At 39.2% G+C, this 26072-nt stretch overlaps 1 protein-coding gene across 2 annotated transcripts in view; it reads left to right on the forward strand.

Annotated features, from left to right (window-relative positions):
- PEX1 (peroxisomal biogenesis factor 1) overlaps positions 1-25275 on the forward strand; it is a 48815-nt gene extending 23540 nt beyond the window's left edge. For both annotated transcript variants that reach the window (XM_024577208.3, XM_045185266.2), the window contains 12 exons: positions 945-1099; positions 3498-3687; positions 3904-4070; positions 5075-5209; positions 7758-7822; positions 11161-11303; positions 11387-11490; positions 12293-12469; positions 13546-13776; positions 15027-15224; positions 15505-15635; positions 24957-25275. In XM_024577208.3, the coding sequence (XP_024432976.2) occupies positions 945-1099; positions 3498-3687; positions 3904-4070; positions 5075-5209; positions 7758-7822; positions 11161-11303; positions 11387-11490; positions 12293-12469; positions 13546-13776; positions 15027-15224; positions 15505-15635; positions 24957-25041 (1781 nt within the window). In that variant the 3' untranslated portion in view covers positions 25042-25275. The remainder of the gene's footprint in view (positions 1-944; positions 1100-3497; positions 3688-3903; positions 4071-5074; positions 5210-7757; positions 7823-11160; positions 11304-11386; positions 11491-12292; positions 12470-13545; positions 13777-15026; positions 15225-15504; positions 15636-24956) is intronic.
- Positions 25276-26072: the final 797 nt, after the last annotated feature.

Below are 26072 nucleotides of genomic sequence, written 5' to 3' on the forward strand. Positions count from 1 at the left end.
ACCTCTCGTGCACCCCCAATTGGGGACCTTGCCCACAACCCAGACATGTGCCCTGACTGGGAATCGAACCAGGGACCCTTTGGTTTGCAAGCTGGTGTTCACTCCACTGGGCCACACCAGCCAGGGTCTGAGATGAGCTTTCGTGGAGGAGTAGAAATTAGTGTGAAGCAGCTTCATGCTAATGAAGAACCAAAGGAAGTATCCTCAGGCAAAGGCACAGAGGTACAAGAATCATGCTGTTACAGAGTAATTTATGACTGGAGCTGAGAATTCAAGGAGAGGACTGGGGCAGGGACACTAGAGGGTTTGGTAGCATTCAGCTGCCTAAAGGTTCTTGAGAGTGAAAATAGATACAGAATGCAACCTCAGTGGCTCGGGTTGTTATAAACTGGTGTTAGTCTCACATTTCCAATCCTATAGCATTTGCAGGGCTTGTTAGTGTGATGTTGAAGGGAATGCTGAAAATGTCTGCATCAGGACTCAGACATGTGTTACTAATGCCTGGCTCTGTTTTGACCTCATGTAACCAAACTTGCAAGGCTTGGGGTGGAAAGAGATAGTTCAGGAGGTCAGGAATATGAGCTGTATTTTGCTTTATTAACAGAACACAATGTGGACATTTATCATCCTTCCATACTATTTATTTCAGAGACTCCTTTTCATTTACTTTACAAGATCCATAAGTCAGGAACCTTACTAGGCATTGTTCTGAGCATATAGTGCCTCCTATGCCTCCTCCATTAGATTGGTTAGAGCCTGGCCAAAAATTTTAGGTCCTTAGTAGATGAATGAATGAATGAAAGATATAATTTTTAAAAGATATGAAGGAGCCTAACCATTCATACTCTGCCTTAAAGCACAACTGTTATTTTTAATGAATATATACTTTAACATTTTTATGTTCATATTTACTAAGCTTTTAACACTATATTGTTTAATTCTAGCTTTGAACGATATTTTGAAAGAGTTTATTTCCATGGGAAGTTTGGTTGCACTGATTGCCACAAGCCAGTCTCAGCATTCTCTCCATCCCTCACTTGTTTCTGCTCAAGGACTTCACACATTTCAGTGTGTCCACCATATCCAACCTCCTGATCAGGTAACATGCCGCTTTGGAAGGTTGTTGAAATGTATCCTTGATGTGAATTATTTTTCAATTTTATTAATTATTTATGACTTTAAACTTATGCTTATGTTAATGATCTTAATATTTTAAAAGGGGGCATTTGGTGCATATTGTGCATAGAAACAATTTCCATTCCTAACTGTTTGAAATGTTACTGTGTACTTTCCAAGGAAATAGCTTTTTTGAAAACAGCATTTCTTCTTTTTTTTAAGCTAGTTTTCCTTTTTCCAATTCCATTTAAAATGAAACGAAAACCCTAAGAATTCTGAATGTTTCAGTTTTTCATTGGTGAAAGCAGTAAATACACCACAGAAATTAGAATTTTTTCAGCCTCATTGAGGTATAATTGACAAAACTATGTATTTAAAGTATACAGCATGATGATTTGATACAAATTGTGAAATATTTACTACAGTCTTAATTAACACATTCATCACCTCACATAATTGCCTTTCTTTTTAAATATTTTATTTTTTATTTTAGAGAGAGGGGAAGGGAGGGAGAATGAGTGGGTAAGAAACATTGACGTGTGAGAGAAACATGGTGGTTGCTTTCTTTATGCGCCCCAGGGGACCGAACCTGCAACCCTGCCACATGCCCTGACCAGGAATCAAACTGGCGACCTTTCGGTTCCCGGGACGATGCTCCAACCTACTGAGCCACACTGTATGGGGCCATAATTATCTTTTTTAAGCATTTTTTCTTAATGAGAAAGAGCAGTGAGAATGCAAATAGATCTATTTTAAAAATTCAATTAACTGATTTTTTTTTTACCAGCACTAATACTCTGTACCTACTATTCCAGCATCCAGTTCCAACATGTTAGTCTTTCCCTCACACCACTAAGCAATTCTCGGACACAAGCTGGGTGCCCTGCAATTCAACTCAATTCTTTTATTTTTTGTGTGTGTTTTATTTAATTTTTATTTTTTTGCTTTACCTTTTAGTCCCCTTTTACCCCCCTCCTTCCATCAATCACCACACTCAACTCTAACACTGTCCACCTGGAGATGGGTCAGATCCCACCGGTTAAGGGCTCAGTCCCACCAGACAGCCCTCCACTTCAGATACCAATTTCAAGTCCAGGCTGTTGCCTGTGCTTCCGACTGGGTAAATCAGAGGTTCCCACAGCCCCCTCCTTGGGTTTGATTAATTTGCTGGAGCAGCTCACACAACTCAGGACACTGGTTTACCCACTGCACCGGTGTATTACAGAGGATGTTGAAGGGTACGAATCCACAGCCAGATGAAGGGATACATAGGGTGAGGTCCTATCCTCCTGAAAGAGCTTCTGTCCTATGGAGTTTGGGGCCCAGCACGTTGGCACATGGAAGTATCAGATTCACCCACTCAGGGCCTCTCTGAAGCCCCTCCTTTGGACTGTTTTAGAGGCTTCAGGACATTGATGTGATTGATTAAGTCATTGACCATTGGCAATTGATTCAGCTTCCAGCTTCTCTTCCCCTCTGGGGGAGTCAGGAGGTGGGTCTGAAAATTTCAACCTCTGTTTACCGTTGGTTCCCCTGGCAACCAGCCCCCATCGTTAGGTGCTTTCCAAAGTCACTTCATTAACTAAACTCAGATGTGATTGAAAGGGGTTTTTTATTATAATATCAAGACACCTTTATCATTCTTATCACTTAGGAAATTCTAAGGGTTTTAGGAAATCTGTGCCAGAAAAAGAGACAAAGACCAAATCGTATTATAAATCACAGAATCACAAGTACATATGGCAAGTTGTCTCCTTAGGGGCTTGAGTTAATGATGGTTTTAGTGGCAATGGCACATCTGGGACTGGCAAGCACATTTTAACTTCTTATTTAAAATTCTTACCTACCATCTACCCTGAATACGCAGACCCTGTGCTAATTGACTGTTACTGAAGAATGAAAATATTATACCCATTATTAAGCACAATAGAATGATAGTAGTATAGTGGTATTGGTCGTTGAACTTGTTTTTAGAAGTAAGTTTCATAGGAACAAAAAAAAAAAACACTCAAAGGAACCAGATTTTACTAAAAAGGTTTCTTACTGGAAAAAGAAATAGCAATCATTTATCAGTGTGATTTTTTTTAATAACTTTTGAGATATAACTGAAGAAAAACGTATTTATTATAGAATGTACAGTTTGCTCACTTTTAACATGTGTATATACCATGACACCATCCCACAATTAGGGCAGCAAACGTCTCCCTCACTCCCGGAAGTTTCCTGGTGCCCCTCTGCTGCCCCTCCTCCCCCACTGTGCACAGGACAACCACCAGAGTGCTTCCCGCCACTGTAGGTCATGCCAGCCTGGGAGTTCTCAAAATACAGGCACTGAAATATACAGCTGAGCAAAATTAGAAATTTGAATTTTTTCTCTTCAGGAACAAAGATGTGAAATTCTGCATAACGTAATAAAAAATAAACTGGACTGTGACATAAACAAGTTCACTGATCTTGACCTGCAACGTATAGCTAAAGAAACCGAAGGGTTTGTGGCTAGAGATTTTACGGTGCTTGTGGATCGAGCCATACATTCTCGTCTCTCTTATCAGAGTATATCCACCAGGGAAGGTATGCTTTACTATTAAAACCAGAATTTGGAATCTTCATTCCGTGGTGTAGAAATGTAATTGTAGTAAAGCAAGAATTAAATATATTCCATTATAGCATTCAAATGCATCGTTATTTCAGTCGAAGATTGGCATTGCTAGCTAAGTTGGTGGACATATTTTGAAAATTCATATATAGATAGGACGACCAAAAGTAGTTTTGTTCATTTTTAAACAGAATTAGTTTTAACAACACTGGACTTCCAAAAGGCTCTCCAAGGATTTATTCCTGCATCTCTGCGAAACGTCAACCTGCATAAACCTCAGGACCTGGGATGGGATAAGATTGGTGGATTACATGAAGTGCGGCAGATACTCATGGATACTATCCAGTTACCAGCCAAGGTACTTAAAAAAATCAAGTACTTCCCGACGAACCACAGAGTCATTGGCTTTGGCTCCATGTGTTGGCCTGCCCAATCTCAGTTTGATCCAACAGGTATTTACTTAGTTACCAGAGAAATGTCCAGGACTATTTTTGGTACACTAACAGGTTTTTAAAGTATTTGTTATATTCCTTGCCCATAAGAAGCTTATAAAGAAAGCTGGGGTTTCTTTAAACTGGGATAGTTAGAGTAAATACATTTTGATGTAGATTTCATAATTATATTTTGCTTGATGCATTCAGGTTGTGTCAAAGCAAAACGAGCTGTCAGCTGGGATTTGAACAGAAATAGATAGGAATAAGCCTGGAGGTGGAAGAGTCATCTCAGTCACAGAACAGATGGAAAAGCCAGATTTCCAGACTCTGAGTGGCAGTCCTGGGAAGGCAGAGTTATCAGGTAGCACAGACCAGGCAGATGGCAGGGCACAGGGATTGAATGTAGATCGCTCTTTCGATCAGAAGGTCAAGTCTAGGGGGCAGTGTGTTTGAATCAGAAACCTGAGAGAGAAGGATCTCGGCCTGAGATCGGGGACCCATGCACAGAGGAGAGAGATGGGTAAGGACCTCAGTAGAATTAGATGGGAAATTTTACTGTTATCATTACCCAAGCTTTTCTACTATTTTCTTTCTGTGAATATACATAGTTGTCATATGAGCCATACAAATAGAGTGCGGTGTCCTTGTTAAAAGATTGGTTTTTATTTTCTTAATGCAATACTTTTATAATGTTAATTAAACAGGAAAAAATTCGATGCAGCCACATGGATGTTATGTAGAATGTGTACCATGGTCCAGCTGAGAAAAATCTAAGGAAGTTCCTTTGAGTTCACTTTCCATCATTGCTCTGTTAATAAAGGTGGCAGTTATCGCCATCTGAATACTTTCTTCTACACATTGATCTTTGGCTGCTGCTTAGTCATTCATTTCAGCTCTGAGCTCTTGGTCACACTTTCATATTTTCCAGTACCCAGAATTATTTGCGAACTTGCCCATACGGCAGAGAACGGGAGTGCTGCTGTACGGGCCTCCTGGGACGGGGAAGACCCTGCTCGCTGGAGTGATTGCACGAGAGAGTGGGATGAATTTTATCAGTGTCAAGGTATGTTGTGCATTTGTCTTTTTTCTTTTCTTTATTGAAGTAAAGTTTATGTGACATTAACTAACTATTGGGCAATTCAAAGGCATTTAATGCCATCACAGTGCTGTGTGACTATCCCTTCTTTCTAGTTTCAAAACTTTTTCATCCCACTCCCTATTCCCTCCTTCCCCCGGCAACCACTAATCCGCTTTCTGTCTCATGGATTTGCCTATTCTGGACGTGTCATATAGAAGGAATTATGAAATATGTCACACGACAGGCTTCTTTCGCTTAACATAATGTGTTCAACGTTCACCCAAGTTGTAGCGTGCACTTTAGTCCTTTTATTCCTGAATGATATTCCATCGTATGGGTGTGGCACAATTGGTTTATCTATTCATCGTTGGTAGACATTGAGGTTGTTTTCATCTTTTGACTATTATAAATAATGCTGCTATAAATTGTGTACAAATTTCTGTGTAGACATGTTTTCATTTCTCTTGAATATGTATACTTTGGAGTGTAATTGCTGGGTGATACAGTAATTCTATGTGTGCCTTTTTGAGGAACCACCAAACTGTTTTTCACCGTGATTGCACCATTTTGCATTCTCACCAGCACGTGCGAGGGTCTCTCCACATTCTTGCCAACACCAGTTATGTTTCTTAATTGTGGGTTGGTTTCATATTTGGAAAGCTGGTAGGAGCAGTGACCCATTTATTAAAGTTGTGAGGCATATTGAATAATGAGCCACCTCTCTTGTAGGGCTTATTATGTTCTTCCTTAAGGCAAATCTTCATGCATTATAAATAGAGTTATACATAAATAATCAAAGACCAAAGAACACACTGCACTTGATGAGAGAAGAGAACCTAGAAGACTAGGGGCTGGGGACCACACTGAGGCAGGAAGGCAGGTTTTTACTGTTCCGTCATTTGTTGGCTGTGTTTCACCTTCGCTTGTGTCACACTAGGTCTAAGTGTTTTCAGATATCAGGTGAGTGTGGTAATTAAGGGACATGCTAGCATGTCTCGTAGGCCTCACAGTCCACTAGTCTGGGGTCCGATGTCAGAACCGCACAGGTTCGGGGCCAGCAGTGTTGGTCTACCAAAGCACGATTCCATTGCAGGCACGTGTCGTAACGTGATTATGTACAGTCTGAAAGCCAGGGTAGTGAATTCACGATCGAGTTAACGCCTCCCCTTCCTTCATCATGTGAGCTGTGGTGAGCTGCTTTCATGGGCACTCCGGCAACAATGGAGAAACACTGTAACGTTTACATTTTCCTGTCGTCTTTTCTTCTGGAATCTGGAATAATTGTGACCATGCTCTTCTTTTTGTCACTAGAATATAATCTCACTATTTTTTAAAAAACGTAATTTTCAAGATTAAAGCTTGTGATAATTGTTGTATTTTAGATTGTTCCATCAAGTAGGACATCTTATCCCTTTAGCAAATCCCCAAATCACCATTTGGGGTGAGTTCCTATAGAAAGGTTTCAGTAGCAAGCTCATTCTCTCAGGAGGGTGCGGGGGCGTGGCAGGGTCAGTCCTAGGAGATGTGTCCCAGAGACAGGGTCCTTCCACTGACACCAGTGTGCTGCCTAGTCCCCCATATTTGGCCTTAGTTGTTTCCTGTTCCAGCCTCTATAGTTCTCTGATTGTGTTAAGGAAATCTAATTAATTGCTGGTATGTTAACAGATATGTAGATGGCTGTGTATTAGATATTCTTGATTTTAGTCACATATCCTGATCAGTATTTGGTCTTTTTGAGGTAATTTTTCACTGGAGATCACTTTAGGGCCTATTCAGTTTTTTTTTTTTTAATTTTAAGATCCCAATTTAAAATACTGTCCTCATTATTGCTTTTGTTATATGTAGTAAAGTTTTAGATTACATATTCTTCAACTTCTGTACAAATAAACTGTCCTCAGTAATTGAAGATGCTGATTAAAGTAATTCATCTCATTACATATTTTTTGGAATCTCCAAAGATTTGAGACAGATGGAATGTTTTCCCTTTGTAAACCATTCTCTACTTTACTAAACAAGTAATTACTCAGCACCTACTACGTGGCAGGCACTGCTTTTGGCACTGGGGACTCAGGAGTGAAACAGAACTGCCTTTTTGGAGCTTGCTTTTTACTAACGGTGAGAGACGATCAACAGACACATTCAGTATGTGATATACTGTCGGGGAACGTAGATGCTAATGAGGAAGACGAGCAGGGCCGGGAGGTGCAGAGTCACTTCTCTGGACTGAGTCATAGAGGGGGTTGTCAGGTAAGGCCTTTCTGAGGACCCGGCGTTGGTCAGAGATCTAAGTGGAATGAAGCAGTGGGCCATGAGACTGTCTGGGGACAGATGACGTAGGCAGAGGAGACACCAAGGGTAGAACCTGTGGGGTGATATTTATTCCAGCCACATAATGTTAAATGCGTTTGAGACATTTATTTAATCATATTAAAATTTTTTCATGACTGCATGTAGACTTAGTCATAAATAAAAATTATATTTTGTTTTTAAATAATTTTATCTTATTCTAATTTAATTTAATTTTATCTAATAGGGGCCGGAGTTACTCAGCAAATATATTGGAGCAAGTGAACAAGCTGTTCGGGATATTTTTATTAGGTTGGTTATCTATGAGAGTTTTTGAAGCCAGTATTTATCAGCCAATGCATTTTGGTCTTCAATTGTTTGTTTGTTTGTGTCTTTTTTTGTTTTGTTTTAGAACTAATGTTTGAGACCTGTGATTCATATGGAGAACAAAGATTCTGTTTCACCAAATACCACTTAAATATAAAACATTTTCAGTGTTAAGTTTTAGTAATTATTTGGCTTTATGTTTACAGTAGAAATGTTCCTGAAATGCTGGAAGTGGAATCATAAGTGGTTATTCAAAGGAATCTCAAAGTAGATCCTTGTATGAATCACGTAATCACTCTAGTTTCTCTCTTTTTTTAAACTAAGATTCCCTGTGGCCAACTTAATTAAGATAGAGTGTAACTATTACTGCATTTATATAAAATACATATGAATAAGAAGCTAATATTTAAGAATCAAAATAATTATTTAAATGTAATCAGATTATAGGGAGTTTTCAAATTAAAAAGCTACTTTGTTTTATTCTTAAATTTTATTGTAAAATAAATTATTAGAAGAATGTATGTAATATATATTTTGAAGAAGAATAATGAACCCTGGTATATCCACCACCCCATTTAAGAAATGGAACATTATCAGGAAAGCATTATTACAGATAAAGACAGTCACTGCATATTGAGCAAAGGGTCAATTTGCCAGGAAGATAGTACAATTCTAAAATTGTTTCTATCTAATACTATAGCTTCGAAATATTTAAGGCAAAAATTGACAGAACTGCAAGGAGAAATTCACAAATCCACCTTCATAGTAGGATTTTAACACAGGTCTCAGTAGTTAGGTTGAGATTTTTAAAATACTAAAAATTTAGATGATTGAAACAATATATTCAACAAGATTGATCTAAGCATATTTAGAACATGTACCCAACAACTAGAGAATATTCATTCTTTTCAAGCACACCTGGAACATACTTGAAAATTGGCCATATGCCATTCCATAAATAGCAATAGCAGTAAGTCTCAAAGAAACATATCATACAGATTCTATTTTCTGAAAACACAAGTTAAAGTAACAGGATAATCCCCTTCCATTCATTTAGATATTTTTTTTTTAAAAAAACAATCTTCTAAATAATTCACAGGTTGAAGAGGAAATGGAAGGTACTTGGCACTATTAAATAATAATGAAAATTCTGTTAAAATGATCAGATGCTGCACAACTTACTTAAAGGCAAATTTATAGCCTTAAATTCTTATTTAAAAGAAAAACGGTTGAAAGTTGATCAGTAGGTGTCTATCTCATGAAATTAGGAAAGTATAGATATAAACTAAAAATAAAAGGAAATAATAAAGATAAGAGCAAAAATTAATGAAATAGAAAATAATTCAATAGAGCAGTTCACAAACCCAAATATTTTTTGAAAGCCTGGTGCAATTGATAGATCTCTAGGAAGACTGATAAAAAGAGAGTATGAATAAACAATATGTATTAGGGATATAGCAGGGACATGACTAAACATACCCAGAAATGTAAAAGATAAGAAGGGAAATTATGAAATAATGTTAGGAACTTTATGCCAATATCTCTGAAACTTAGGTGACATAGACAAAAAGATAGTTGACCAAAATCACGGAAAGAAGAAACAAAATTTGAATAGTCCTATAATTATAGGGAAAAAATAAGTCACTTGTTAAAAATCTTTACCCAAATCAAATATCAGACCCAGTTACTTTTTTGGGTTTTTTTTAAAGATTTTATCTATTTATTTTTAGAGAGAGGGAAGAAGGAGAGAGGCAAAGAAACATCAATGTGTGGTTGCCTCTTGAGTGCCCTCTACTGGGGACCTGGCTCCCAACCCAGGCATGTGCCCTGTCTGGGAATCGAACCAGCAACCCTTTTGTTTACAGGACCGTGCTCAGTCCACTGAGCTACTCCAGCCAGGGCTCCAGATCCAGTTGGTTTTCTAGGAGAGTTTTGACAGTCATTCAATGAGTAGATCATTCCAGTCTCTTGTTGGCCCCAGAAGATTTATCTTATTTGTCATGCAATTAATCCTGCAGAGGTCACGACTGATCTGAGAGATCAAACTCTTAAGTACTATTACCTATATTGGGTGCATAGGTTCAAGTTCATGACTAGCTGCATGTTTGTATGTGATTAATATTAAGCCATAACGTCTAAGCCGTAAGTTTGGTTATAACACATTTTTCGTAAGTGTGTGTGATATTCGATAGTAAATTGCATCTGAGAGATACCGAGAACTCCGAAGTCAGTGTTAGTGTAGTTTTTTTTGTGGTCTTCAAAGTCAGCATAGAGTGTGTTTGTTTGTTTTTCCTTTACCATTGAAAATGGCTGGAAAATATATTGATTCAGTAATCCAAGATATGTTGAATTTCAGCAAATGCTACTCGAGTTGCTTATCAAAATACTTTTGCAAGTATTGTGAAAAGTATTCATGCCTTGAGCACAGCAATATTGTTTGCGATGACTGTCACAAATGTTTTGCGAAGCCAACTATTGAAGATTCTGATTAATTAATGTTAAAGACATTTTCTTGGTTGCATTTTTTAGCAATATCCACGTTTCCATCATTTGAATTTTTTTTTATTATTTGCTTGATAATTTTTACATTGTAGCTGAAAAATAAATTTAAAATTATTTTATTATATAAATATAATAAATGCAAATTTGCAGTGTTTTTACTTTTATTTTTTGCATTTCAGCCCATACTAGTAATGAATGTATCTCTTGGATACCTGCGACCTTTTCAGGGTTAATGAGATGTTTGTTGGGCCTTTTTTATCGTCAGCATGGCAGGCGTTTTGTATTATGGGCAACTCTTCAGACATCTAGCGCAGCCTGTTCCCAGAGATGGAATTTGTCCTTTTCATTCCAATTAAAACAAAATTAGTTAAATATCGAAGTTCAAATTAGAAAAAAGGTAATATATATAAACCAAAATATATTTTATAGAGAGTTCTTAGAAAACAATATGAAAATAATGAGCTTGACAAATTTTAAATAGACAAGAAAAATGAATAGGCATTTCACAAAAGAAATCAACGTGGCCAATAGGCACATAAAAAAAATGTTTACTTATATTAAGAATCAAAGCAGCATTTCACTCATTGAGTAAGACTCTGGTTTTTGTTTTAGTCCCTGTCCAGAAAGCCTCAGTCTTAGGCAAACACCTTGATCTCTCTAAGACCCAATTTGCTGAAAACTAGGATAATCACATATGCCTTTTTTCAGGAATTCATTGTGAAGATTTAAATACATAATGTGTGTGCATACATGTATATATATAATTACCTTGCAAACTCAGAAGCCCTACTCAACTATGAAATATTGTTTGTTTTTCCCAGAGCACAGGCTGCAAAGCCCTGCATTCTGTTCTTCGATGAATTTGAATCCATTGCTCCTCGCCGAGGCCATGATAACACAGGAGTCACAGACCGCGTCGTTAATCAGTTGCTGACTCAGCTGGATGGAGTAGAAGGCTTACAGGGTAATCATTGTAAATACCAAAATATTTTATTGTAACGAAATCTTGCCAGGATTTAGTGAACAGTTTTTGTTTTCTTCCCCCAGGTGTTTATGTGCTGGCTGCTACTAGTCGCCCTGACTTGATTGACCCTGCCCTGCTTAGGCCTGGCCGCCTGGACAAATGTGTATACTGTCCTCCTCCTGATCAGGTGACAGTTTCATATTCAGAGTCCAAAACCCAACAAATGCTACACTCTTTCCTTGTGAACTTGACTTCTGCCAGGTAATAGCAGCTGTCCTCAGAAGATCAGCTTTGGACAAAGGTCTTAGTCACTGCTCACAGCATAAAAAGATTCTGAATTAGTACAGAGCCTCTCTTTGGCCCAGCCATTTCCATGCAAATCTGAAAACTTCATGATCTTGCAGTGTTGGCCAGGTGGGGAAAAAAGGAAGGAAACCCCAAGTATTGCATGTCCACATTCCCTGCGTTTAAAGATCCCATACTTCATTATCCCAGCAAGACTCTGGTACAGAGTCAAGCATATGACTCGTAAGCAGGTGACATAGAGATACGAATTTTAACCGTTCTTAGTCCTGTGTTGTCCCAACTCTTGTTCCCAAATTTAGAAGCTAAAGAATAAGTCAAAGGTATGAAATATCTAAATATATGTCACATGTAGCTATTCTTTAAATTACTTTAATTTTCCTTTTGAAACACTCTCAGCACATTTGTCCAAATCTGGGAAATAAGCAGCATCTGCATGAGAAATGATTTACAACTGAATAGTTAACAATGTTGATTTTCATTCATCTTCTTCCCTGTGTTCGTTCTGTTAGGGAAAAAGTCCCAAGGAGGATAGATAGTAGACTGGTGGTACATTTTTTTTTGACTTACTTATAAAACTTATTAAATATGTAAAGTTAATTTCTAAAAAATCTTAAGATACACAGTTTAAAATGATACTTAATTTTATGGGGTTTTTTTGGTTAAATCAGTTTTTCTCCCATCAGGTGTCACGTCTGGAAATTTTAAACGTTCTCAGTGACTCTCTCCCTCTGGCGGATGACGTGGACCTTCAGCACGTGGCCTCAGTAACTGACTCCTTCACGGGAGCCGACCTGAAAGCTTTACTTTACAATGCCCAGTTGGAGGCCTTACACGGAAGGCTGCTGTCCTGTGGGCTCCCTGTAAGTTACATGGGGACATCGTTACATCGTTACTCAGGTGTTTCATGAGCAATAAGGAAAGTTCAGTTTCAATATCTCAGCCTTGAAAAAATCCTGTTTGTTAGCAGCTTTGGTTAATTGTACAGAAGTTTACCTTCAGTCAAATGTTCCCTAGTTGGAATATTGACTTTGCAGAGAATTTGTAATCATGAAGAGTTTGGTGTCTTTTTAACATTACATACTATTGGCGACGTATGTTGGTGTGCAGAAGGATATTTAAATTGGGATATCATGAATTAGATAATATAGACAGATATTTTATACTTTAATTTAAAAAAATAACTATTTTGAAGCTCAAATTGTCCCCGATCTGGTCAATAGGAGCTGCTTTTGGATGGCTTCCGTGTCCTTTGCTATGTCCTCTCATTCTTTGGTCACTTAACTTACTTCCTGATACAAGTTGTTCTAGGTTTATCTTGTATTATTTTCTGTAAGCCTTAGAATGAGCCTTTTCCCTACGGATAGTATTTTGATTTTAATTTTTACAGCAGATAATTTGATCTCTGCTACATTATGGACTTTATAGTACATTTTTGAGGAAGGGTTTTCCTGTGTACTCCTCTTTTCTACATTGTATTGGAGAGTCTTGCAAGGCCTGACGTCCCTAAATCAGATACTGCCTTAAGTTTTGTTGGTTAATTTTGGTTAGCCATTGAAGTTCTTTCTTTTCCTCTTTTATTATCAGAAAAGGTTTGTATCTGGAAAGCACTCCATAACATGGTTGATTCATCATTTCAGAGTCAAAAAATATGAATGAAAGACAGACATAAAAAATGAAACCAGAAGTCTGACTCCTAGGTTGGTTACAGAATTTTGGGACAGATGGTTAACACATTATCTATACATTCCATATTGTCTTTTTAAAGATGGTAATAGTTAAATTTTTATTATGTCTTCAGAACCATTGGAGAATAAGTTTTGTTTTGTTTTTTTAATGCCTCAAGTTGCCTTGTACTGGTCTGTTAGAATGTTTTCTGTTGTTTCTGAGTTGCGGATTATTTAGATCTTTACAACTGGTTTCCCTCTGTGTGTTTTAGGATGGAAGCTCCAGTTCCGACAGCGATCTGAGTCTGTCTTCAATGGTATTTCTTAACCACAGCAGTGGTTCTGATGACTCCGCCGGAGACGGAGAGTGTGGCTTAGATCAGTCCCTTGTTTCTCTAGAGATGTCTGAGGTGCTTCCTGATGAATCCAAGTTCAACATGTACCGGCTCTACTTTGGAAGCTCTTATGAATCAGAACTTGGAAATGGAACCTCTTCTGATTTGGTATGCTGTTCAGTCGTCATTGGACAGTTCTGAGATATGAAGCCATATATTGATATAAAGTTGTACAGTGATTTGTCTCCTAGCCAGCCCCACGTGTTCTTTCTGATTGGTTGGTCCTTCAGTAAAATAGTCTTGTTTTCCTTACACTAATTAGTCATTTCCATTCCTTGGTCAGAACTAGAAGACAGAGTTGGCAGCTAGGGGGAGCCAAAGTAGCCAGATGGTTTCTTTCATATTTATCTCCCTTCATCAGTGGTTCTCATACACCTTTAGTAGCAGATCCATTTTATAGTAAAAATCTTTTATTAGAATATTGGAGGATAATGAGGAATTTGGTAAAATGATGTCAAAAATCTTTGATAACCAAATGGTATCTATTTGTAACACTTTTGGTGGAAATTATAAACCCAGTAAAAATTGTAAGTAGTAATAATGTTTCAACAGGGAAAATGTTTAGATTAAATATAGGCAATATTATTTTTTTTAAAACATTTTATTTACTTTTTAGAGAGAGGGGAAGGGAGGTAGAGAAACATCAATGTGTAAGAGACACACTGATCAGTTGCCTCCTGCACGCCCCCAACTAGGGAACCTGGCCCACAACCCAGGCATGTGCCTTGAGTGGGAATCAAACTAGTGACCTTTTGGTTCACAGGCTGGTGCTCAATCCACTGAGCCACACTCAGCCAGGGCAACATTTATTTAAAAAATTAAAGTTATTAAGAGTAGTTCACTGTTACTTTATTGGCACACATAACATTTTTATGTATATTTAATTATATATTTTTTGGTTTTTGTAAATTTGCCTTATTAATTCAGGTTTTAAAAAAATCTAAGTGACCGATTTTTATTCCCAAGAGTAGTAGGCTATTGTTTTAATTCTAGTCTTTAATTCTGTTCTCTGTTTCTTAACTGCTATGTAGAAATGTCCCAGAACCTTATATTTGCTGAAAGCTAAGACTAAGGCTCGTTTGGAATGCATCCTAGGGCTTCAGTGCAGTGGATTTAGTAGCTGAGCATTGGCAGGACCTTGTGCTGCGGCAGTTTTCACTCGATGGTGGCCCAACAACATAGATATAAATGACCTGTATAGAAATGAACAATCGGCTTAATTTCAGTTAATTAAAATTAAGCTTATCCATGTTAAGGTTTTAGTGCTTAAAATTTTTAATTTTATCTTTGATAAACACATACTTTTCTTATCTCCCTCTTTTTCCTTTCTTCTCTCACCGTTACACCTAACCCTGTAGAGCTCACAGTGCCTGTCCGCACCAAGCTCCATGACTCAGGATTTCCCTGCAGTTCCTGCGAAAGAGCAGTTGCTCTCACAGCCTCCCATGTTCAGAACAGCTTCACAAGAAGGCTACCAAGAACTTACACAGGAACAGAGAGATCAACTGAGAGCAGATATCAGTATTATCAAAGGCAGATACCGGAGCCAAAGTGGAGTATGGCTTTTCTCTGCCCCCACCGTTATAATTGTGACAACTTTTCTAAAAATTGTTTCCTTTTTTAATATATGTGAATTTATTTGATTTGTAAATGAGCTGTATTTATAAACAAGGGGCTGAAACTGTTACGTGCTTCCTGCTTTCAGACAAGTTTTAGTAATCTTACCAGAAAGGGAATGCATGGTCTCCTGAAAAGACTGACAAAAAGAGAGACACGTGGACTGCTGCTTTTTAATCATGCCCCTAAGTTAACTTCTTGTCATTTTCTTTATTTAAGGAGGATGACTCCCTTACGCGACCAGGACCAATCAGAGCCAGTCTTGCCATCAGCCAGTCTCATTTAATGAGTGCTCTCAGTCACACAAGGCCATCCATTAGTGAAGATGACTGGAAGAATTTTGCTGAGCTGTAAGTAACAGATTCTGATTCATAAGTATGTATTATTAGACGTGACAGTTATTCACTTGAACTTTTAAAGTTATTTAAAATTATATTTTGAATATTTAAAAACCAGTTCAGAAATTTATTTAGTAGCTATGCATTTAAACACTACGCATTTAAACACACAAAAACTCCAGGAGATTAGAAGTCAAAAATGAATTTTCATTAGCCAATTCATTTGATTTTATTTGAATTAATGAATGATTTAATTTTAAAAGCTTTGAAGAAATAAAAGGAAAATTAAAAGCTCAAAATGATTCCAATATATAGTTGTTAAAAATGTTAGGAAAAATATACCCATTTCACTTTATTTTTAAAAGATTTTATTTATTTTTTAGAGAGAGGGGAAAGGAGGGAGAAAGAAGGTGAGAACCATCAGTGTGTGGTTGCCTCTCGCATGCCTCCTACTGGGGACCTGGCCTGCTACCCAGACACGTGCCCTGACTGGGAATCTAACAGGAGACTCTTTAGTTCACAGGCCGGCACTCAATCCACTGAGCCACACCAGCCAGGGCTTCACTTTCAGTGTAATTTGTATTTTGTTAATCTTAAGAACATTCTAATACATTCAAGTTTACTCTTTTACACATTTGGATTTACAGGCTTCTTGCAGTTGTGTCTGTAGTGACTTAGTCTGAGACTCACAGACTAGGGACCAACTCAAGAAATGATTTTTCCTGTTTTTTAGAAGTTACAACTCTTTCTTTGGGGTAGTCATGTGTATGTACATTATAAGGGCAGAAAAATTTTCTCTTTTTTTCTTCTCGGTTCTTTGGCTGATCTAATAATTAAATTACCGTAACACAGACTAACAGAAAAATTTAATTGCACAGTTACAGGAGTCCCATAAAAATAAGAGACTCAAAGGCAGTTGGTCAGTTGAGGCTCATCTAGCAACCCGGTCCTGAGGAAAGGCGAGGGGGAGGGGAGGGGAGAAGAGAGGCCGTTGGCAGTCAGATGTTTGCTCTGCCCAGCGGGGAAGTCTTTAGATGAAAACAAGTCACCTCTGGGCCCTGGCCAGCTGGCGCAGTTGGTTGGAGCATCGTCCAGATGTGCCTACCTTGTGCAGACGATCAGATTTCTGTGGAAACAAAAGAAAAACAAAGGTTAATGATTAGCCATAACCCCAGTCTGAGTTCCGAGGGCCGTCAGTCGAGGTTTCTAGATGTCGGATGAAAGCATCTTCTGCAGGTTGAAGGTCTCTGATGATGATATCGATGTTCAGGTAAACTTTCTGAGTGGCCCACACAGCAACGGCACAAAGATTGTCCATGCATGAGCTGTTGTGACTTGGGGAACATCATTATCAGGTTGTCCACATTCAGTTTTCAGGGATTCAGGAAAAGGGAAGGCTTTGAAATTATTTGTTTTTATTGATTTTAGAGAGCGAGATATCGATTTATTGTTCCACTTATTTCTGCATTCATTGGTTGATTCTTGTATGTGCCCTGGCTGGGGATCGAGCCTACCACCTTGGCACATTGGGACAAAGCTCTAAGCAACTGAGCTGTCCACCCAGGGCCTAAAGGGGCAGTTTTTGTTTACAGAGTTTCCAAGTCAAAAGAGTGGGATAATTTAGAAACGTTCATTTGGAGAGTTGTGGACGAATACTGGAAGTAAGGAAGGGAAATCAGGAGCCAGTCCATTTTACAGGTAGAAAACAAAACATCAAGGACAGTTAACAGCACTAGAATCTGATGTCCACAAAGGTGTATTACTGAAACATCATTTCTCTCTCTCCCAATTTTATCAAAGTAACCACAATAAGACTAATCTGTTTGCCAAAAAAGTGAAGTTTCAGTAAACTTGGCCTGATGATTTACGTAAGTGCAGCTCTTTTAAATCCGCTTTACTGGAGCTTTTCATAAGGAATCTCAGATTGAACTTTTAAAAGCCCCTGGAGGCTAGGACGCCAAGCCAGGGACTCATCATCAGAGTCTGCTTGCAATACATACAGATGTGAGTTTATTCCTCTCTTCTGGAGGTCCCCAAAATATCCTGAGGTTTCTGTGTCTGCTAGGAAGTGATGTTCTTTACTCACCTGATAAGGCTACTGGGAACCCAATAAGCAAAGGTGTGCAGGCTGGTTTTCCAAGGTGCTTTACCTGCTCCATAACGCCAACCTTAGTCCCTCCTGTGTGCGTTCGCGGATACGACACTCTGGTTCAAGCCTTCAAAGTATTATCAGTGTTTCCGACTGTGTCCTGTTATAAGGAGAAAAGATTCTTACTGAGTTTATGCAGATATCTATATTGTCAGGAAAATAAGAATATTCAGTAGGAGTTTCTGAATTCTGGAGGGATCAGGTAGGGAGAAAAAGTGTTTCATCTTTGTTTACAGAGGTATGTTTCCTTAAATTTGGAACAAAACAAAAGAACCAATGTTTCAAACAAAAAAATTATGATCATCCTCATCAGTTCATTCAGACCCATGTAATTAATTCTCCTTGATCTTGCCCTTTTGTTAGCAGTTTTCCGTAGCCATCAGTCTCTCCATCAGAGGTTGCAGATTCTTTCTTACCCAGGTCCGTGGTGTAGTTTGAGAGTATCAGGGACCTGCACGTGTTAGAGTCTCCTTCCCATGAGGCTCCTGGAAGATGAAGAACTTTTGCAGGAACACTTTTGCAAAAGCATCAAAGTAAAACAGTAACTGTCTGTAAATGACAGAAATGGCCATGGCGAAAGATCTGATGCGAGTTCATTATAATTCTCTGGACAAGGTAATGTGGTTATTTCTGTGACACACAACATTTTTAAGGATGATACTTGGAATTATGACGAATACCATTATGTACCCGATTTTTAGAAAGTTTACGAAGTTTCTGGAACACATGACAACATGTATCCATACAGATATAACCAAAAGAAGGTTCAGTATTACTTCTAGGTTTGTGTTAGTGAGTATACTCCATGAATCCATACAGATATAACCAAAAGAAGGTTCAGTATTACTTCTAGGTTTGTGTTAGTGAGTATACTCCATGACGTTCCCCAAACTGCAGGTTTGTCTGACGACATATTTCTCAGTCCACCCTCGCCATTAGGTGGTGCCAGGTGAGCTTCCTTAGTTTATCATCTCTCATTGCCTGTGGGGAGAGCACATCTTTTGAGATGTTCAGGGTTTCTTAAAAATTCCCAGGTGAGCTTGAGGTCAAAAAGACTTTCACTTAGAATTTGATTTGGGGGATATTTGTCAAAAACATCAAAAGATTTTAAAATAATCAAGTAGGATTATATGTCACTGTGAAACAATATATAATTATCCATTTAACCAAAGTGACAATTAAAAATTTTGCAGGCAAATACAAAAAGTTACATAGTTGTAAAACAAATAAAACTTAGCTCTTTTAATAAAGAAGACTCAGTTTTCTTAAGTAATCAAACATGAAGCATAGGATAATTTGTCCATGTAGCAGATGAAAGAAAATATGTTTTATATAAGCACACTACTGATGTTAAAGTTTACTTTTTAAAGCTCTTGTAGTAAATTTATTCCATTTTAGTCGGCTTGACTACAGCGAGTAAAATTCACCCTCCAACTTTCTGTATCCTTTTAGTTGGTCCTTTTTTCTCCTTGTCCCATTCTGAAACACTCAGAGGTTTTACTTTATGATAAAATTATTTTTCCCTTAACAAAAGTCCATCTTTGTACCTCAAACCTTTTTACCAAACCAAACCTGCCTTCCTTGTATACAGAGTTGTTTTCCTTATTTCTTGTAGTTTTCATTACATACTAATTAGAATTCTTAACCCTTGAAAACCTTAATTTTTAGTAACTGTGAAATGTTACACCAGCATTCTGTGGATTGGCAAATCTGGGGATACACTTCATCATTTCTAGAAGCAGAGCCCTCTTTTTAATCTAGTTTTTCACTGTAGCATAGGACATGTTTACTTACTGGTTTCTCTGTACTAAGAAACCAGAAGTAGATAAACCTGTGTTCACTGCTGTTTCAGTATTTCATCTTATTTAAAAGTGATGTAGATAGTCCATGAAGTTCCGTCATTTAAATTAGCAAAACTCTCAAAGAGTGTAAGTTACCAAAGAGATCTGGGAAACTATTCAGGTAGACCTCATACAACATAATTGTTGGAATGTTTACTTAAGAACTTTTATTTATGTTTTCTTAATATTTAGACTTATTTGAAAATTTCCTGAGGCATTAAAGTAGCTAGCCGTTATGAGAATTTTTAAGAGTTTATTGGGATGACACTGGCTAACAGAATTCTACGGGTTCCAGCCACAGCATGTCTGCACGCTGCGTTGTGTGCTCACCACCCCGTCAGGTCCGTCCGTCACCGTTTTGTCCCCCATGCCCCCCTCCACATTATGAGAAATTTTGTGACAAATATAGTACCTGAGCTTATTTGACTAAGAAACTTAGGTAGAATAAAAGTCGTATGTCTACACTGCTGATAACTCCGAAAACATGCCTCTTATAAATAAGCCAACAAACTTAAGCTAGCTTTCTTTTTAACCAAAGATTATTCCGGGTCATGTAAATTTTAAGAGCATTTGGGTTAGTTTCTGTTACATTTCTGAGAGTTTAGAAATATTTAGTTTAATAAGTGCTTATTTTTCTTTGGCCAAAAAATGTGTTTCTTCTGTACAATGGCTGTAGTTGTACTTAGTTGTCTTGACTTTCATTTGAAACAATTTTATTAGATTGTATTGTGACAGCTGTCATTTCAGCATTCATTTTTTTTTAAATATCAAAATTGGTGAATTATTGTGTAGCCATTTTAATATTGAAGATGGAAATAGCAACATTTTTGGTATGCTTTATTATTTCAAGAAAGGTAAAAGCATAATGGAATTATAAAAAAAAATTGTGCAGTGTATGGAGAAGGTGCTGTGACTGATCAAACCTGTCAAAAGTGGTTCGTGAAGTTGCTTGGTACAGTTGACATTTTGGCCCAATAATTCTTTTCTGTGGGGCTGCCTTATGCATTGGAAGATGTTTAGCAGCACCCCTGGCCTCCACCCACTAGAAGCCAACAGTGGGAGGTAGCTGACATACTCAAGCTATCCAAATCAATGAAGTTATTGGTGAAAATAAAAAAATGTCTTATTTTACAGAAAAAACTAAACAGACTTTTTGGCCAACCCAATAAATAGCTTTTTTAGAAATTAATTTTGGAAACACCATCTGGACAGAGGAAAATATCGCATGTACATAACATATATCCATAGACATACATAAACACAGAGACACAAACAGACACCCTGTAGCGCCTGTTCCAAAATTTGAGCCACAAATCAGGTGCAACAGTACAAAACTCAGTTTATAAAAGTTGAATCCAAATTGTGTTTCTGGTAAAACAAGATTATTTGCTCAAATGGCTAAAGCTTTCTACTAATATTTGTGGAGAAGCATCTGTAAGCATTTTGAGAGAAATAGGGTAGTTTGGGGGTTGGGAAAGATGGGCAGACTTTGAAATGTGTCTAGAGCTATACTTCTGGTTTGGCAAAGACTCCAGGCTGTAAAATGACCGTCTGAATTCCTCAGAGAACTGGTTGCAGCCTGAATGTGGTCAAGGGGCCGACCATCCACCCAACCACCTGCAGGCTGTCAATGAGGATGGAAATCAAAAGGTGCCTGTGTTCTAAAGCGTCAGGGTTTAATGCAGTATGCCTTTAAAGGGCCTGTGTAGCCCTGGCCAGTGTGGCTCAGTTGGTTGAAGCACTGTCCTGTAACTGAAAGGTCACAGGTTTGATTCCCGGTCAGGGCACATACCCGGGTTGTGGGCTCGATCCCCAGATGGGGCACGTGCAGCTGATCGGTGTCTTTCTCTCACATCGATGTTGCTCTCTCTCCCTCTCCCGGCCCCCCCTGCCTCAGATGAGAATTAAAAAAAAACCTGTATAAAGTGTTTAGCAAAGGCCTCTGAATGTTTTCCTTTTTTCCCCCCTGAATGTACAATTCAACCTCAGGTCAGCTCACCTTAGTGGGAGGGGCTCTGTTGCTTCTTTCAGACCCTGCAGTTGCTTCCCCACAGGGCCACCTGGCTTGTCCGATAACTACAGTAGAATCACGGTGGGGAAGAATACCCCTCAGCAGCCAGTGGAGGTCCCTGTGAGCAGGGTTTCAATAGACAGTAGTCTTTCTGACTTCTCTCTAAATTTGGCGGGATGTTCTGAACATGGAGGTAAAGACATCCACAAAGGGCGTGATTCTTCTAAATTCACTTCCTGGCTTTCAGCATTTACATGAGTAACCTATACAACCCCCAGGCCTGAGTGCTAGCTGTAAATCTTGTAGGGAAAGGGAAGGTAAAACAGGCAGGCAGTGGTACGTATATACATTGGAATATTACTCAGCCATGAAAAAGAACAAAATCTCACCATTTGCAACAGCATGGATGGACCTAGAGGGTATTGTGTTAGGTGAGACAGAGAAAGACAAATACCATGTGAGTTCACATATATGTGGAATCTAAAGAACAAAATAAAAGAACAGAGAACAGACTGATGGTTGCCAGATGGGAAGAGGTTGGGGAGCTGCGTGAAGAAGGTGAAGGGATTGAGAAGTGGTAGTTACAGGTAGTTACAGGAGAGGCTCAGGGGTGACAGCCCAGGGAAGGTGGTCAATAATGTACAGTTATGTGTGGGGCCAGGTGGGTACTGGAAGTAGTGGGGGAACACTTTGTAAATCACGACTGTCTAACCACAGTGCTGCACACCTGACAGTAACACAGAATAGTGCCTGTAAACTGAAGGTGGAAAGACACAGCAGACAGGACCGGATTTTGAGAAGGGGAAGCGACATCCGATGTGCTCTCTGTTCTCCCGTCTGGGTGAGGGCACCCCTGAGGCCAGCACCACGCTCCTTTGTGTCTGCTTTCTAATTCGGCCTTTCCGCAGGTGCAGTAAGGATGAGAGGTCTCTAAAATGTTTGCAAAGTTAGAAGTTTTCCCAGTCAAAGGATCTATCTGGCCATTGTCAAGTAAAAACTTATGTTAACCTTAATAGTGGTTCAAACCAATAAGCCTTTTTAGGACTTAACCATGGATGTAAGCGGTGTCCCAAAGTAGGTTGCAAAGTAGGTTGCCCTTACAAGATCCATCAGATTTACTGCCAGAACTAGCCAGAGAAAGCAAAGACCTGCGATGTCATAGGGGGTGCAAATGCTGTAGTGACAATGGGGTCTCTGGTGATACGCCTCCAGTCGCAGACCCGCTGATCCGCCGCCCTGGGTGGGCACTGCTGGAGTGGGACTTCCTCAGCACTAGCAGAGCACGGAAGACCGAGGCGTCAGAGGCCCCTTATGGACTGGGAGCCCTGGCACATCAGGCAGAGAGCACTGCTAGTTACTCACGTCTCAGGTTGTCAGTCTGTCCGGCCGGCCGCCGGATACACACCGATACTTGCACCCTCTGGCTGATGGGGACCCGACAGAATATTCTCATTGGTCACAAAGCCAAGTTCTCAAGACACACAGTGAGACGAGAGAACCCTCATTTGTTTTATTTTATATAGGGGACCCACAGCAAAGTCAGTCTGAAGAGATCTGTGAACTCACCGGTCTATAGGGCTGGCTCAAACCCCGGGCCTACAGGACCCATGTCTGCCAGTCACTGTACCCGAGGAACAGGTTCACACCGATAGTTTTTCTTGCTAATCTAAATTTCAAAAAAGGGAAAGGACCCTCACCAATCACCTCCTGGGACCCTGCTAGCAGCGGTCCTGGAGGCTGGCACAGCCCCAGCTCTTACCTCCGGCCGGCGGCTCATGTCCAAGGGCCTGGGATCTCTCGCTGTGGCAGCTACTGGGGAGCTCCTGTTGGACACCAGCCAGACTGTAGAGGTAGAAACTTTTCCCCTTATTTCCTCCTGGGGTTCTTTGGCTGGTTGAATTAAATTGACAAAAGACAGATAAACAGGTGAAAAACATTTAATCTTGTACCTACAGAGCCCCATAAAAGTATGAAACTCAAAGGTAGGCAGGCAGTTGAAGCCTCTGTGCTCTTCTGAGCTAAGGAAAGGGGCGGGGACCGGGGCTTGAGTGGGGGGGAGGAAGGCCGTGCACAGCAAGAAGACAGGAGCAGATGAGGCTCTAAGATGGAAAAGTTTCCTCTGGTAATAGCTCTGTGTCTGATGCAGACTCCTATCTAAATTCTTACGGACTGTTAAGGGAGAGGTAAAAAGCTTGAATCTGCTGGGTCTTTACTCCCTTCAGCTCAGACTGATCCACCTGCCAAAGTGGCACATTCTGGGTGGCAGACTCTGTTCTCCCTCAGTATACATAAGTAAGACGTACTTACTGTAGAAGAATCAGAAATCTCCCTAATCCCTCTGCCTCCCAAAGCATAGTTATTTGCATGTTCAGGTGTTTCTTCTCACTAAAACGAGACACACCTCACACGAGGCTGAAGAGCAGTTCCCCTTTCATCGGTCCGTTCCTCTGGAACATTCCCTCACATTTTAAATGTTACTACTATATTGTTTTTAACACACTTTCTAATACGGTTACCCCACATACCCAATTTCGGGACACTTGTTTGCAGCTTTTCACTTACGAGCAATGTGATAATTAACATTCTTGGAGCTGAGTGCTCACACATATTCTAATTATTTGGCTGGGATAGAGGCAGAATTGTCGCCTCACAGGGCCCTCGCCTTTTTGTAGGCTTTTGAAATCTACTGCCTTCATGCTTCCCAGAGATACCAGTGCGTGTCCCAGCAGCGGTGCGTCCAGTGCCCCTTCACCACACGCTCGCTAACAGTGTCACATGTTCCTCTCATCCTGGCCGATTAGAGAAAAATTCTCTTACTTAAAAATGTACATTTCTTTGATTAAAACTATGAAGGTTAAGTTTTTACATTAATCACTGCCATTTGTATTTTATCTTTTCTAAATTGTCCATACATCTCCTTTACTCCTTTTTCTAGTGAGGTGTTCACCTTTTGAAGATATATTTGTAAGAACTTTAATTTCTGTTATGAACACTTTTTTCCCAGCTTGTTATTTTTCCTTGTTTCTTAAAACCATTCTGGCCCTGGCTGGTGTGGCTCAGTGGATTGAGTGCCGGCCTGCAAACCAAAGGGTTGCCTGTTCAATTCCCAGTCAGGGCACATGCCTAGGCTGTAGGCCAGGTCCCCAGTAGAGGGCGTGCGAAAGGCAACCACACATTGCTGTTTCCTTCTCTTTCTCCCTCCTTTCCCCTCTCTCTAAAAGTAAAATCTTTTTTTTAAAACATAATTCTGTTTGCAAACAATGCATGGTCTTTTGTAATTTTAGCATTTACATGCATTAAATGTCTTTTTTTTTTCTTTTTTCTTTTTTAAGGTATGAGAGCTTTCAAAATCCAAAGAAGAGGAAAAATCAAAGTGGAACAATGTTTCGACCTGGACAGAAAGTAACTCTAGCATAAAATATACTTCTGATGTTTTTTTCTTGGTGACTTGTCCTTATGTTGTAACAGTAAAACTGGTGTCTGTAATTTTTTTTAAATTTAATAAATTAAGCTATAAAATCACAGATTTGTAAACCTGTGGTTATATAATGATGAAGATTACTTGAGAGTAATACTGTATAATGGGATATTTATAATAGATTCTGTATTTTATTTCCTATAAATCTATATTAAACCCTTAATGAAATAATACTAGCCACACTGTAATTTTTTTCTCCTTTGAAGAAAAGATAATAAAAAATGTAATTAAATACATTTCTTAGAACTCACAATTGCATACTCAACATCTTTCTTGCACCTGACAAGTTTTATACTTAGCAACTTCTTGACTGTTTTAGAATAAAATATCCTATTTACAAATCCAATTTTTTCTTTTTATATCAGCAAATATGGCATTTATACAAAATTTAAATAAATTTAATTATTCCGTTGACCAGAAATGAGATCCCATTTCCCTAACATATATATACATCCAGCATCCAGACCAGGATCTTGAGTGATGTCCACTCCTTCCCCAGCTCCGTCAGGGATTCACCTCAATGTTCTTTCCTCTGTGAGCCACACTGCAAAGTCGGCCACCATCAACACCAGTTGTGCATGGTAACGCAGTAGGGGGAGAGGAGACAGTCAGGTAAGATATACCTATAAGTATTGTAACATGAGACGGCAAAGAAAAATGTGCCGGCAGCAGCCATTGCCCTTTCTGTAGCCAATCATGAGGCCGCAGCTGGTAATTTTTACCTCTGTCTCTCATTACTTACTACATGTTCCCAGATTCCGGCCAACACATCAGTGGCTTAGAGCCCTTTCAAGGTGGGATGGTCTAACCCTTCATTCCCACCTGGGCCACTGGCGGCCTGCCTAAGATCACAGAAGTCTTCCATGAGATTGTGCCCTAATATTCAACATTACCACAGACTTCCACCCACACTTCTCCCACACCCCATCGTGTAGCGGCAACTCCACATTCACCCAGCCCTCATCGTCAC

The sequence above is a fragment of the Desmodus rotundus genome, chromosome 6 (assembly GCF_022682495.2).
Source record: "Desmodus rotundus isolate HL8 chromosome 6, HLdesRot8A.1, whole genome shotgun sequence".
Lineage (NCBI taxonomy): Eukaryota > Metazoa > Chordata > Mammalia > Chiroptera > Phyllostomidae > Desmodus > Desmodus rotundus.